The 14,605-nt window shown below is 39.6% G+C and overlaps 1 protein-coding gene across 4 annotated transcripts; it reads right to left on the bottom strand.

The window, feature by feature from the left end:
• Positions 1-489: 489 nt before the first annotated feature.
• On the bottom strand, positions 490-13,554 carry ALAS1 (5'-aminolevulinate synthase 1). 4 transcript variants are annotated; one of them, XM_070738670.1, is made up of 11 exons: positions 13,378-13,554; positions 11,562-11,809; positions 8,686-8,898; positions 7,977-8,126; positions 7,644-7,866; positions 5,800-5,984; positions 4,455-4,634; positions 4,204-4,368; positions 3,033-3,301; positions 1,714-1,876; positions 490-761 (listed from the first exon to the last, which is right to left on the bottom strand). In XM_070738670.1, exons 2-11 carry the CDS (start codon positions 11,782-11,784, stop codon positions 601-603), a joined length of 1,932 nt encoding a protein of 643 aa, XP_070594771.1. In that variant the 5' UTR covers positions 11,785-11,809; positions 13,378-13,554; the 3' UTR covers positions 490-600. The 4 variants fall into 4 exon arrangements, with proteins under 4 accessions (XP_070594771.1, XP_070594773.1, XP_070594772.1 ...); XM_070738672.1 differs by having other exon boundaries at positions 11,562-11,774; positions 13,378-13,460; XM_070738671.1 differs by having other exon boundaries at positions 12,862-13,398.
• Between the last annotated feature and the right edge of the window lie 1,051 nt (positions 13,555-14,605).

The raw sequence follows: 14,605 nt of genomic DNA, 5'->3' as shown, positions 1-14,605 counted from the left end.
CTCATTTCATCTTTATAAAGTCAGACTGTTATGTACAGACTTCACGCTATTCATGTCTTGATTAGGGGACTAATTAGCTGCATCTAGTCAGGGACAAAACAAGACCTTGAGGAACCTGTGGAATGTGAAGAGGGATGGAGCTAGCCTGATGTCCACGGGGAGAAAATTCTACAAGGGGGGCAGAGCACCCTGGCAGAGAAAGCCTACCTTCTGGGGCCGGCCAAGTGTAATTCCCTGACAGCCTGGGACCTGCGGTACGCCTTCTCTGCCAGATCATATATTTGTAGTGTATAGCTAAAATGTAAAATGAAAACGTACAAGTTCTCTCGTCTCATATTTACTTAAGTCATGACACCATGTTACTAAGAAATGAAAGATTGAATGCATCCATTAACAAAGATCTGTTATATAGTTCAAAATGAGTAGAAACATATTTTATATCTATTTAGATATGATACAATGGGAAATAGAATAAAGAATAGGCAAACATGATCTTAAAGTTTATTTTCCAGAAATTTGTTCATACCATAGAATAAAATCCACATAATAAGCTATAACATATATCTTGACTTCTAAACATAGATGAAGCTGCAATTTGTTTCAAGCTGTAGCTGACACAAGTTTACTCATTCCACTGAAGTAGGATTTTTCTCTTTCACTCATAACTTCAAAGTGCAAGGGTCCACTACAGAAGTTACACTCCGCTGTGGAGTGGGGTTTTAATTCTAGGCCCACTTCCTTCCAGGTATTTAGCAGGTTGCCTACAAGAAAAGAAAAACATAGTTGACAATTTAAAGAAGTTTACTTTCTTCCTCAGTTGTAAGCTTTAATTAGTGAAAAAATATTAATGACAAAAATCCAGCAAAACATGAAACACTGGTTTTGTTCTTTCAGTAATAAATTCGCTATAGTCTTAATACTGAAGGAGTTAACTGCACATAAAAGATTACTTTTAAAGAGTTAAATATTATTACTGTTTAAGCATGTATGTTTGTATGTTTGTGTATGTGTGTGTGGGTGTCTTTTGCATCTCCTAGTAAAATCTTAAAATAATTCCAAAAGCTATTATCTCTTTACCAAACTTTTTCTCTAGAAATTGAAAGGTTAAAACATGCTGACATGTTTTGCCCCCTTCAAATGTTTTATACAGCCCTAAAACACGAATACGTGCTTTGGACTTGTGGCTTACTATAGAGAGGCAGGAGATCCATAGTCTATCATCTGAAGGCTCAATTCAAGAGCAAGTTGCCAACAAGGAGGCATAGTTGATTGAAGGCCCTTCTAAAATGAAACCAAGCAGTACTGATGATAATTTGTCTTAATCACAGAAAGAGGAAGTTATCAGAACACCTGCAGCTAAGCTAGATCCTTACTACTAGTCATAAAAACACTTGGCTAACAAATCTTATATTGTTATCAATGGTTGATTTGTATTAGCTGCTGTATTTGTTATTTATAATTTTTAATGTTTCTTGTTTTTAGGTGCTTTTAGCTTGCTAGATTTATGACATTTGAGACTGGCAAATATATACATTGAATGAATAAATAAACTCAGCTTAGAAATTGAATGGTTGATACTGGTTGCTTTTTACAGTTGAGAATTGCATATACTGGCCGGCAACATAGCATTTCCTTTTTCTATACGAAGATGTGTTTAGCAATGCATGTTCTTGTCAAGAATAATACCGTTAAGCAGGGTTTTTTTTCACTCACCAATAAAATAATTCATCATTTGTGGAGTATGATGTGGTGTGGGGGCAATACGCAGTAACTCTTCCCCACGTGGCACAGTGGGATAATTTATTGCCTGGACATAGATGCTATGTTTGTTCATCATTTTATCACAGATCTCAGTATTTTTAGCAGCATCTGCAACCTGAATAAACGATGATGATGATGATGATGATGATGATGATGATGATGATAATAATAATAATAATAATAATAATAATAATAATAAAAGATCAGATGGGTTTCTAGACTGAAGGCACAATTTCTTTTGACCAACTATAACTGAACAATGCTTACTTCTAATAACTGTGTCTAATCTTTGCTAATGAGATACAAACTATATAGAGATAATAGGAAAGTGTTTATGGAAAGAACATAGAAGGTAAGAGCCAGAGGAAGTTGGGAAAATAGAATGGAACTTTTCTTGCCATCATCAGAGGGGGGGTTCTTTCAGTTATGCAGTTCTCATATATAATTCACTGCAATGAAATTTACAGTCCTGATGCACTCCCTGTATTTTTTGTTTTATGGCAGACTGCTAAATATTAGATACATGATTCTTTGGGGGGGGGGGGGGGGAGATGTCCCAAAATGACAGGAGAAAAAATGGCCCCATTCTATTTGGTATTATATTAGCATGCTATTGGACCTCAGTTCACAAAAATGTTTTTTTAAAAAAACAAAAACAAAGTACAGCTCTCAGCTTTCCATGTCCAAATGGATAAAGATGCAACTACCAACAAACAGCCTTCTATTCTCTCAAAATATAAATTAATCTTCACTATACTAGGCATTTCTCCCAAGCTCTGTTAACGGAACAATTTATTGCTCTGGAACAAAACAATTCTTCATTACAAAAACAGTCTGGAAATCAAATAACTTCCATCAAAAACTGCTATCAACTAGTGATTCTTGAAAAGGTTTATTTTCCAGTTGCCACCAGCTATTTAATGAATCCTGCCCCATCCCTCTATCCATTTCTTCCTCTATATATGTCTGTCTCCCATTCTATATATCAATAGTTACACACACAAACTAACACACACACACACACACACACACACACACACACACATCCTATATATATATACAGTATATATATCCATATATATCCTATATATGTCTGTGCAACTTTCCCACCTCCCACCATCTATCTACTCCTATTTATGCAACAGAACTAGCTATATATGGATTAGTTTAATACACAAAGTTTAGCAAAAAGCAAAAAGTTATGATATTTAAAGACATGTCTCTCATTTATACTACAAATTGCTGGTGCTTCCAAACTTATAGTTATTTACCCTGATAGGAATGATATGACTGGGACAATGCACTACAGGAAGCCCAGCATCCATCAGCATTTGTCTCATGAGTTTAACGTTACGTTGGTGTTGTCGACGAAGTACTTGCCCCTCTGTACTTTTGAGTGTTCTCACAGATTCTAATGCACCAGCTAAAAGCATGGGTGGTAAGGAAGTGGTAAAAATGAAGCCGGCAGCATAGGAACGGACAGTATCTATTAAAGAACTCGTACTGGCAACATAGCCTCCCACACAACCAAAGGCTTTACCTGAAAGAAAAAATAAATAAAAGTCTCAGTTCTTGGCATCTCTCAATAAACATAAATAATACAAAAACTCATACCTCAAGCAGTACTCTTCTAGTATCAAATCTTTTTGCAGGAGGTACCTTTATTATAATACTGCTATCAAGAATTTCTGAACTTATTTTCTATACTGTAAAGTAACACCTTAAATAAAGCTTACTATATTCAAAATAAAGCTTTCACTTGAAGTTTTGATACATGATTAACTCTCCATACAAAAGTAGCAATTGTTCATTAAGTGAATTGCATGGAAGCTTAGATTTTGTCATCTATAACCAAAATTAGGAAATTGTTGTATAATGTTTTGTCATCTCTAATACATGTCCTCATTTGCCAACAGCCTTTTGTGCAAGATCCTAAGAATGCAAACAAGCTCCACTTGTAAAGCAATCTACTGGGAAAGCATTCTTTAGGTAAACCAATATCTCTAAATTGCAAAATAAGAGTAAATGGAGTTGATTACAGTTCTCTCTCTATTGCACAATACTGTCAGGAATTTCTGGACTTATTTTTTAAATTTTAAATGAATTAAATTAGTTTCCCTTAGTTCAAACCATGCTTTGTTTGCCTTAAACATTTTCAATCTTATATTTTATCTGTAGAAAATACTGCTTTCTACTCTATGGATTTACTCGTTCTGTTCCTACCAAGTATCCTTACACAATTCCATCAACAAATAAAGCTCAAACCTGTCTTGAAAGATCTAAAAAAAGCAGATTTTTGTAAAGTTAATTATATTTTCATAAACCTTAATCTGAAAATATGATTAGATTTAAATCAAAATCAATTATCCCTGAAGATCAATCAGTTTTGAGTCGTTTTACTTATCCTTCAAGCTAGACTTTAGCACATATGAATAAACTTACCAAGTGTTCCAGAAATAATATCCATTTTATGCATTACTCCATCTCTGTCTCCAATACCACCACCATGTGTTCCATAGAGTCCAACTGCATGTACTTCATCTACAAATGTAATTGCTCCATGCTCATGAGCCACATCACAAAGCTCTTCCAATGGACAAACTGCACCTAAAACAAGGTTATATTTATATTTCAGTTTTTATAGTTATCATTTTCAAAGTTTCAGAAACATGTGCCTCAGATATCAAACATACCATCCATCGAATGTACAGTTTCAAATGCAACAATTTTTGGAATAGACGGATCCGATTTTTTCAGGAGTTCTCTAAGGTGACCAACATCGTTATGTCGAAATATATGCTTTGGCACTCTACTGTTTCGAATCCCCTGAATCATAGATGCATGGTTTCCTGAATCAGAGTAAATCTCACAATCTGAGGAAAGGAAATAAATAATAATAATAAATGCGACCCAACAGTTTAAAACATTAGTCTGATCTTCTTAACTTGGGTAGTTATTTACAAAATAGAACTGGGGCAACTGACTAAGCCAGATGGAAATCATACAATTCCAAGTGGCAACTAATACTTCATTTCCAGTAACAGCAGCAATTGCATGGATCCCTCTAGCTTTGTATCAAATAAAAATCACGAGACAAGAAAACTCTTCCAACTTCCTCAAATATTGGAGCTACAAGCAGATATTAGTAAACTGCTCTTATCTAACATGGATTTCAATTTTTGTTTCTTGGAAACAATCCATGTGATTAAAATGAGTAGAGGGAATCCTGACAGCTATGATAGGTACATCACTGAAAAGATAAACTCTATGCTAGAGATACAGTTCTTATAAGGTGATAATGTAATTTAGCATGATGGACTCTATCAAAATTAAGTTTGTCTTGATTGTATGGATTTTAGGAGAATCTTGCAAAAAAAAAAAAGGTTTTTATATGGTTTTTAAAAGTAGCTCCTGATGAAGAGTTAACAAAAAGTACAGATATGGAATTACCATTTACCCTGGATGAACTGCTAAAATTACCAGTTATGGTTAAAAGGTTATGGTTGTGAAGCAGCAACTATTCCTATTTGCAACAACAACTGCATTTAAAAGGAAATCAATGCAATATAGTACAGATAAACCTTGACTTACAACCATTCATTTAGTGACTGTTTAAAGTTACAATGGCACTGAAAAAAGTGACATGACCATTTTTCACATTTATGACCATTTTAGCATCCCTCTGGACATATGATCAAAATTGAGATGCTTAGCAACTGGCATATATTTATGACAGTTGCAACGTCCTGGGGTCATGTGATCATCCTTGGCGACCTTTGACAAGCAAAGTCAATATGGAAGCCAGATTCATGTAACAGCTGTGTGGCTAAGTTAACATCTGCAGTGATTCCCCAAACAACTGTGCCAATCAAGATTGTAAAATGGGGCAAAATTCACTTAACAACTGTCCCCTTTAGCAATGGAAATTTTGGGTTCGATTGTGGTCGTACAGTGAGAACTATCTGTAGAAGGAAATGTTATGGAATTTTTATGTAAAACTATTTACCTTGTAAAATCATAGGAAAAAGTGGATCTTACCCGGTAGCATTTTAGCTAATGTGAAGAGTGTTGAATCATTTGCTACAAAGCAAGAAGAGAACAAAAGAGCAGCATCTTTTCCATGAAGATCAGCCAATTCTTTTTCAAGATCAACGTGGAATTTGCTGGTTCCCGAAATATTCCTCGTGCCTCCTGCTCCTGCACCATGTTGTTTCAGTGTTTCCCTGTGGGAAAAGTTCCAACAGTGGCATCAGTGGTACTACTTGGGATAACATTATACAGTGGTACCTCAAGATACGAACCCCTCGTCTTACGAACAACTCGTGATACGAACCTGGGGTTCAGAAAAATTTTGCCTCTTCTTACGAACTTTTTTCGAGTTACGAACCGGCGTTCGGAGACAGCTGGGAAGCGGCGCGGCTGTTTTAAAAGGTCGCAGCCGGCCTGGGGGGCTTGCCAGCACCCCCCCGAACCTGGGTTCGGGGTTCAGGGGGGTGCTGGGAAGCCCCCCAGGACGGCTGCGACCTTTTAAAACAGCCGCGCCGCTTCCCAGCTGTCTCCTGAAGCCGAACGCCAAAGCCGAACTTCCGCGTTCGGCTTCAGGAGACAGCTGGGAAGCGGCGTGGCTGTTTTAAAAGGTCGCAGCCGGCCTGGGGGGCTTGCCAGCACCCCCCGAACCCCAAACCCAGGTTCGGGGGGGGGGGTGCTGGCAAGCCCCCCAGGCCGTCTGTCACCTTTTAAAATAGCCGCGCGGCTTCCCAGCAGTCGCCGAAAGCCGTTTTTTTGCGGGGGGTTTTTTGGTTGCACGGATTAATTGACTTTACATTGTTTCCTATGGGAAACAATGTTTCGTCTTACGAACCTTTCGTCTTACGAACCTCCTCCTTGCACCAATTAAGTTCGTATCATGAGGTATTACTGTACTTGCAAATTGGGTTTATGCTGTTTCATATAATTATTTCTAGAATACTTAATTATTACAGATTTTATCCAAGAGTCCAAAATCTTAATGAACAAGTAACCAATTTGATGAACCAGATGAATAAAGGACTGCCAAGAAATGCCCACCATTTAATCAATTAATCGAGTTTGGTTCATGGTACTGAATCCACATTGGTCATGCTTCAGAGTTGACCCAATGAAATTAACGAGATTCGGAGCAGTAATGACTAAAGCTAATCTCACTGATTTTACCATTTTACTGTGACCAACTCTGCACAGAAAAGGAAATCTGGGCATCTGTTGCAGTATTCTTAAAAGAAGAGAGCTTGCAATTTGAAGGGAATTACTAATTGGATAGTAATATATTTGTGTGACTGACTCTCCCTGAAATTATTTACCCATTCTACCAGAGTGGAAAAGGTCAGTGTGCTTCAGGCCCCTTCTTTAAAAACTTGCCAGGGGAAAATCATGGCTTTTCTATGGCTGTCCCACATTACAGAATAAAATGAAGTTATCTGGATCTGGTTGTGGGGAATTCCAGGGAAGAATTCAATGCTGGATTTTCGTTACGATTCTATGGTTTATGGTTTTATAGTTATATAAAACAATCGTTATAGGGTTTTACTGCTTATGGGAGTCACAGAAACTTGGGTTTAAGATGACTGGCCATGCAAAACTTTTAAATAAATAAATAAATATAGCTATTCTATTTTCCACTGAACCTTCAGAAGACCAAGGGGGGTGGGTGGGAGTGCTGTTTTGAGGCGAGATGGGCAACAAATAAATTTAATAATAATAAATAAGACAGTGTTAGATACAAGAGGGTACTTCATAATCAAAGGGGATCTAGAAATTAACTCATCAGGTCACATTCTTAAAATGATTGTGCAAAATTCTATACAACACTAGTTAAATACACTATTTTTAATCAAAATACTTACGTAACAGCTCCACAAACTCTAGGGTGGCGACTCATCCCAAGATAATCATTGCTGCACCAGACAGACACTTCTTTCTTGTTGATTAAGGATTCTGAATAATCATCTGCCAGGGGAAAAATCTGGGCTCTTCGATTCACAGTTTTAAACACACGGTACGTGTGATCCTTTTTCTTCTCATCAATCTTCTTCTCAAAAAACTGATCATATTGAAAAGTCGAAACAGCTAAAAATGAAAATACTAAGGTGAAATATTATTTCGAATTAGATTTAGCAAAACATTGAAAGATGCAAGTTTTGGTTTCTATCAGTCAATTCAACAAAGCTAATCCTTACACTTAGGCAGGTTTTCCTGAAGCAGATGAGATACCCTTTCTGGCCTCTGCTTCAACATTATGTCCTGGAATTTCTTCAACAAGCCATTTTTCTTTTCACCATCCATCTTAGCATTAACCTCAACAGTACTTTCTGGTGTTTGGGTAAATTCTATACAATAAAATATAGTAACATTAACAATTTAAGAAGCTATTCCAGAATGGGTGAATTTTAAAAAAAAGATTTCATACACAATATTACTGAATTGTTTTATATGCCTTTCTTTTAGGATATGGTAGATGATAACCTCTTATCCGACAGCGTATATAATTCATTCTGATTGTGGCCTAGTGCCATTCAATAAGTATCATAAAGAAGCTAACAAGAAATTTAAGACAACTGAATATTTATTAATATTTATTAATAAATATCAACTAACAAAAAATCTAAGCCAACAGAAAAAAGAGTTCAATGATACTTTAAAATCTGGACTAAAAAGCCCTCCCTTCTTCAAATCAAAGTTTGCTGCAATTATTAGCTAAGGGAAGGTATGTAGAATCAATAGATGAACAACAAGGGATTTTAAGCAGAATTACTATTTAAAAAGTGTTGCAAACTGGTACCTGATTTTAAATGTTCAATAATGTCTCGTCTTTAAATCTTAGCACAACTACCTTTTTATATGTTGTATAAATAAACAAACCCTCAGACTTTCACAAGGGCAACACACCTTTTCTTACAGCTTGCATTTCTTCCACATCCTCCTGGAGTTCCCGGCTGGCTTCACAGAAAACGTTGTTTCCTTCATTCACCTGAGCTGCCAAGAATGGGCATTTACTCACAGGAGCTTGATTAGCACTTGGGCTACCAGCAGATGGGTCACTTGCAGACAGCTGGTGCCTGCTTAGGTTTTCCTTAGCCACACCTGTGGAGCTTTTATTCTCTGAATAAAATAAAAAAATCATTACAGAACAGAGAAATGTGGTCATTGAACAGGTATTTCTTATGCATCTGTACTTTGTGTATCACTGTTCATGGTCAAGAAGAACATTCTAATGGGAACATTATGTATCATTTTAGTGTCTTAGATACAGCTTGTGTGCAAGCTGTATTGTGTGCAAGGTCCCTTAAGTATCAAAACGTAGACATGGATTTCCTTTAAAAACTATACTGCTAAAAAAAAATAAAGGGAACACTTAAACAACAGAATATAACTCCAAGTAAATCAAGCTTCTGTGAAATCAAACTGTCCACTTAGGGAGCAACACTGATTGACAATCAATTTCATTTTGTTGTCCGCACATTCAACTTTATACAGAACAAAGTATTCAATGAGAATATTTCATTCATTCAGATCTAGGATGTGTTATTTGAGTGTTCCCTTTATTTTTTTGAGCAGTGTATCAGCGTTCCCCGTAAGCTGCGTGCGCATGCACGCGCGTGCCCCAAAATACCCCCCCGCGCACCCTTTTCCACGGGCGCGCACTCCCCGTCCCCCTGCCAGCCTGCGGGGAGGGGGGGCGGGGAGGTGCCGGCAGTAGGAGGAAAGGGAGCCGCGGCCGACCCTGCCTCCCCACGGTGCCTCTGGCCCCCTCACGCCCCTGGCCTCTCGGCCCTGCCCCCCGCCCGCCCCCTCTCCTCCTCCACTGCCTCCTGCCTTGGGGGGGCGGTGACTTCTCCCGCGGCAGTGGTGGCTGCGGCTTCTCCTTGGGATGAAAGCGCTCCCAGCCAGGGGGCTGCGAGAGGGCTTTCTCCGTGCGCTTTGGGAATGCCCACCCCGCCCCTCTTGCAGCCCCTTCGCTGGGAGCGCTTTTGTCCCGGACTTTCAGCAAGGGGGCTGCAGTAGAGGCAGGGCAGGCGTTCCCGAAGCGCTCGGAGAAAGCGCTCTCGCAGTCCCCTCGCTGACAGAGAGAGAGGGAGAGAGAAAGTAAGTGAGAAAGAGAGAGAGAGAGAAAGGGGGGGAGAGAGATAGCAAGAGAGAGAAGAGAAAGAAAGCAAGAGAGATAGAAAGAGTGAGAGAGAAAGAAAGCAATAGAAAGAGAGAGAGCAAGAGGGGGAGAGAAATAGAAAGAGAGGGAGAGAGAAAGTGAGAAAAAGAGAGAGAGCAAGAGGGGGAGAGAGAAAGAGAGAGAAATGACTCTTGATTTAAAGCATATGGTAAAAAGCACCCAAATAATAACAGAGAAAAATAACCCCAGCCGTGTGTGTGTGTGTGTGTGTGTGTGTGAACTCTTGAACCATTTCCAATAGCTCACCTGTTATTGGAAATGGTTCAAGAGTTCACACACACACACACACACAAGGGGGGAGGAGACAGGGATGGAAAAAGAGGAGAAGATAGTAATAATAGTAATAGATTTTGGTTTGGTTTTATTATTAATTTCTTTTAATAAAAAAAGAAGGGATTTTTTTTCTTATTTATTTATTTATTTATTTATTTATTTATTTATTTATTTATTTATTCATTCATACATACATACATACATACATACATACATACATACATACTTCTATGCCGCCCAGTCCCAAAGGGACTGTCGCTCAGACACTATACTTTTCCGCCCACACCGAAAAAATATTAGAGGAAACATTGCAGTGTATTATCATTTCAGATATTTTTCTACTCAAAGCCTTCCAAAGAGCAGATTTAAGTTATCCAGCCAAACTCTATACCTTAGCTTATGCTGTCCATTATTTTCCTTCTCTTTAAATATTTTTATACTTATTGTCTAACAGCACATTGAAAAATAATTTCATGTCACCATTTGTACTGTACCAACTTGAAAAATCCAGATCAACTATACCTCCCATCAGCTGTTTTTAACTGAATACATGCATGCAATTGAATCTTTTCTATGCTCTGCATTTGTTCTGAAGAAAATTGTTAGATAATTATATCTACTTATAAGAATAAACATACTATGAAGTTCAAACAATGCATTGCTGAATTTATAGCTTTTAGAAGTTTCCTTCCTATCAGCAGACTTTAGAAGTCTTATTTCTTAATGCACGAAAAGTATACTTTACTAGTGCCTAAAACAGTTATTGAAAATATTTTCCACAATAAAAGCAAGAGATTTTTTTCATTTGGGGCAGCTACAGCATACTGCTCTACACAAGGTCAACTTTCTTTACATGCTATTTCCCTAGCTTTATGCTTTTCTTCACCTCTGTTCCTAGTTTCTGCTGAATGCAAAGTACAATATACTTTGGCCTTTAACCATGGAATGATGTTCAAAGTTTAAATAAGGTGCTGGCTTTCCTAAAAATTGTCTGATAGGCTTAACATATGAAATGTTATTTTCAGAATTATTACCAAGTCGATTTATTGATTAAGAAATAAAGTGCGGCATGTTTCAATGCAGTGCTTATGTCCCAGATTACTTCTAAATGGAATAACTGTTAAACAATGTATACAAGCACATTTTCCTGATATGAGGCCAAAGACTTTTGCAATATCGAATCTGAATTGGTTACCAGAAATTTACTCTTCTTCAGACCCAGATTTGATCTTGAAATATTATTCTGGGACACGTACATTTGCTTTGTCAAAAGATTTTTGTTCATGGCAGATCAAATTAGTCAATTTAATAAGTCTAGACTTACTCTCATTGGCAGAAGTGGATTCTTCGGTTTGTTGGCAGTGAGCTGTTGAAGTGCTTATAGCTCTTGAAGCAGGCTTGGTCCCAACTTCCATCATTTTGGGGCAATTCTGAGCATAGAACAGAAGGGATTTGCCAGCTTTCTGCAAGAAAGTCTGGGATACTCTTGACAGGAATGGGCAACGACGGACAATGGTTTCCATTTTCAGAGGTTTGCCTGAAAGCATAAAATAAATCTGCACCTCATATACCCTAAAATGCAAACAAAAAATGTACACAATTGTTTACTTTCAAGTTAAATGCTTGGGCTTTTTCATATACAGTTTATCATATTTAGAAAGTACTGCAACAAATTCACACAGAGAGCTCTACATCTGTTTGAAACTTTGATATATACATGAGATATATTACCGCCTACCGCCTATCATAGGGAAAAGCCTTTCTTTTGCAATACTATCTACATGTGAAGTAATCGTTTCACAACTACAGCAAGTTAGCAAATTTAGGACCACCACATAAAATCAGACCACACCAAGCTGTATAAATATCTGGAAATATCGATATACAAATTCAAATTATGAACCTCCTGTATTTGCTCTAAATACAAATATGGGGTATACTGGAAAATATATCGCAACATAAAAAGTTTTCGCTAAGTAGTTTGTTCTGCACCAAGTCATGGGACTACAACTTAAAATCTAGAAAACTAGCCTTCCATCTATTGGCTGAGGCAGACATTGTGTACTGCGAGTTAAGCCTTTGAAGTGTTAATATGATCTTGGAAACAGAGTTTCCGAGATGATGGAACACTGGAAGGGGTTATTTTGGGAATTACAACAACTTGAAGGAAAAAAAATGGGGGGGGGGAGAGGAGGGGAGAAGGATCCAAAACTAAACTCTGGTGCCCTTAGTTGACTGTATGGGTGCCTTCAAGTCAGCCTTGACTCCTGATGATCGCCTGCACAAGCCCCTATAGCTTTCTTGGTTGGCAAGGTTGGCAGAAGCGCTTTGCCACTGCCTCCTTCCCAGGGAGAAAGTGAGAGAAAGCTGGGGAAAAGTGGGAGTAAGTGACTGGCCCAGGTCACCCAAGCTACCTTTTGTACCTCGACACCAAACTAGCGCCTTCTTCCTTTAACCACAACACCAAACAAGTCCCCAACTGGTCCATAAGTGCTTGAAAACACCTTCTTCAATGTAAAGTTGAGGGCAGGACAAGAAGCAATGGGTGGAAACTAATCAAAGAGAGAAGCAACTAATCAAGAAGAAAATTCCTGACAGAACAATTAATCAGTGGAACGGCTTGCCTCAAGAAGTTGTGAATGCTCCAACACGGGAAGTTTTAAAGATGTTGGATACCCATTTATCGGAAGGATTTCCTGCCTAAGCAGGAGGTGAGACTAGAAGACCTCCAAGGTCCCTTCCAACTCTGCTGTCATTATTAAAGTGGCTTCCAGCCAGCAGTCCCCGAGATGGCCCTTCTCCCTGGGACGCAGCCAGGCCGGATCGTTTGGGATTTCTAACCAAGAGAGCCATTCTCTCCGGCGTTTCCTTTCCTTTAAACCGAGACTAGGGCGGGGAGGGAGAGGATCCCTCCCGGGGAGGAAGCCCTCTCCGGCCGCCTTCTGCCACCGCCCCGGCGATTCAAAGACGCTTGCCCATTCTCGGTTAAACCCCCTCCGGCGCCTCGCACAAGGTCAAGCCGAAGAGAAGCCGCCCTGAACCGCCGCTAACGGAACCCCATCCGCCGCTAACGGACCTCCCCACTCCCCAAATCCAGACTGTGCTCGCGCTGGCGGTCGCTGCCCCGGCCGGCCCCTCACCTGCCAAACCTTTTCCGTTCTGAGAGGCTCGCTCGGAACGCTTATGTATATAAGTTGAGCGCAAGGGCGAATTGCGCAGGCGCGGGACGAAGACGAGCCCCGGCTGGATCTTGGCAGCTGCGCAACTCGGAGCAAAATCTCGCAAGACAGTGAGAGAGACGGAAGTGATCAGTCTCTTTGTGGATGTAACGCTCCGCGGCGGTAAAAGAGTCCCTTTGGGTCCCACCGCTTTTCTTAAGACCGAAATGGGGGTGCGTGTGTCGCGTGGGGGGAGAGGGAGACGGGGGGGGGGGGAGATGGAAGGCATCGCGTTTCGTGAATAAAGGTGGAATTGCAGCCAGTAAATAGACTCGGAGGTGCTGATCTCTCCCAAGAATGATTCTGAAGGGAGAGGCTCTGTATCTGCCTATCTCTTTTATTTTCCAAACTTTCGGGTTCAGAATATGTATAAATATAAAACAATACGGACGAAATGGTGCCTTCTTCACATGCCTCTCTCTTCCTTTTTCGGAGAGTTGTTCCTAAAGCGGGCAGGGTTCCGATCCATAGCGGCGAAGCCAAACCAGGACATGGAACACTCTCGACCAGACGTTGCGCAAGTTCCTGGGAAGGGTGTGTGCTCAAAACGTGGGGAATTTCCCCTCCTTGGCGGGGAAGAAAGGAAGGAGATCTTTGGAAAGATGCAGCTTAGGAAATTCACACAAATAGTATTTTGTTTGAAAATATACGAGGGTTTTATCTGGAAAGTAAGATTACAAGGCATGTAGCTCTTGTGGGGGCAGATGGTATGACTATGTGTAATGGGAAGTCAGCGGAAGAGAACGAGCAGTGCCAGTGGTCAGTAGATCATGGACTGGCATTGTGGTGAAGGTTCGAGATGAATGTCCTCATTCTGTTTCCCTCCAAATGCAAAGTGCGTGCTGTAATACACTACCTTAGTGCTAAGGGCCTGAACGCTGCTGCGATGGGTGCCCAAGATGCTTACTGAAGCACACAAAATCAACAGTCATTGCCACCCAAGAATTTCTTGACCATATTAAGCCGATGGAGACCGCGAGGAACCTTAGATTATCTACGGTTGACCTATCCAGATTCCTAAGAGGTCAGTAAGGGGCGAGTACAAGTGCACTAGAGTGCCTTCCGTCCCCTGTCCTCTTGCTCTCCTATATCTCCTATACCTTTCTTCTATTCCTATATCTCTTCTTCTTCTATTCTTTCATTGATATGT

This window comes from Erythrolamprus reginae, chromosome 2, assembly GCF_031021105.1.
Source record: "Erythrolamprus reginae isolate rEryReg1 chromosome 2, rEryReg1.hap1, whole genome shotgun sequence".
Classification (NCBI taxonomy): Eukaryota; Metazoa; Chordata; class Lepidosauria; order Squamata; family Dipsadidae; genus Erythrolamprus; species Erythrolamprus reginae.
The sequence above is the reverse complement of the archived record's forward strand: the minus strand, read 5'-3'. Positions and strand labels throughout refer to the sequence as shown.

What these genes read in the sequence shown, in the direction of transcription:
- ALAS1 (XM_070738670.1), bottom strand. Translation starts at nt 11,784, where the DNA reads ATGCTTTCAGGCAAACCTCTGAAAATGGAAACCATTGTCCGTCGTTGC. An exon ending in TCAGGAAAACCTGCCTAAGT is followed by an intron (nt 7,867 to 7,976) that starts GTAAGGATTAGC and finishes TTTCATTTTTAG; the next exon opens with CTGTTTCGACTTTTCAATAT. An exon ending in ATTAGCTAAAATGCTACCGG is followed by an intron (nt 4,635 to 5,799) that starts GTAAGATCCACT and finishes TCCTTTCCTCAG; the next exon opens with ATTGTGAGATTTACTCTGAT.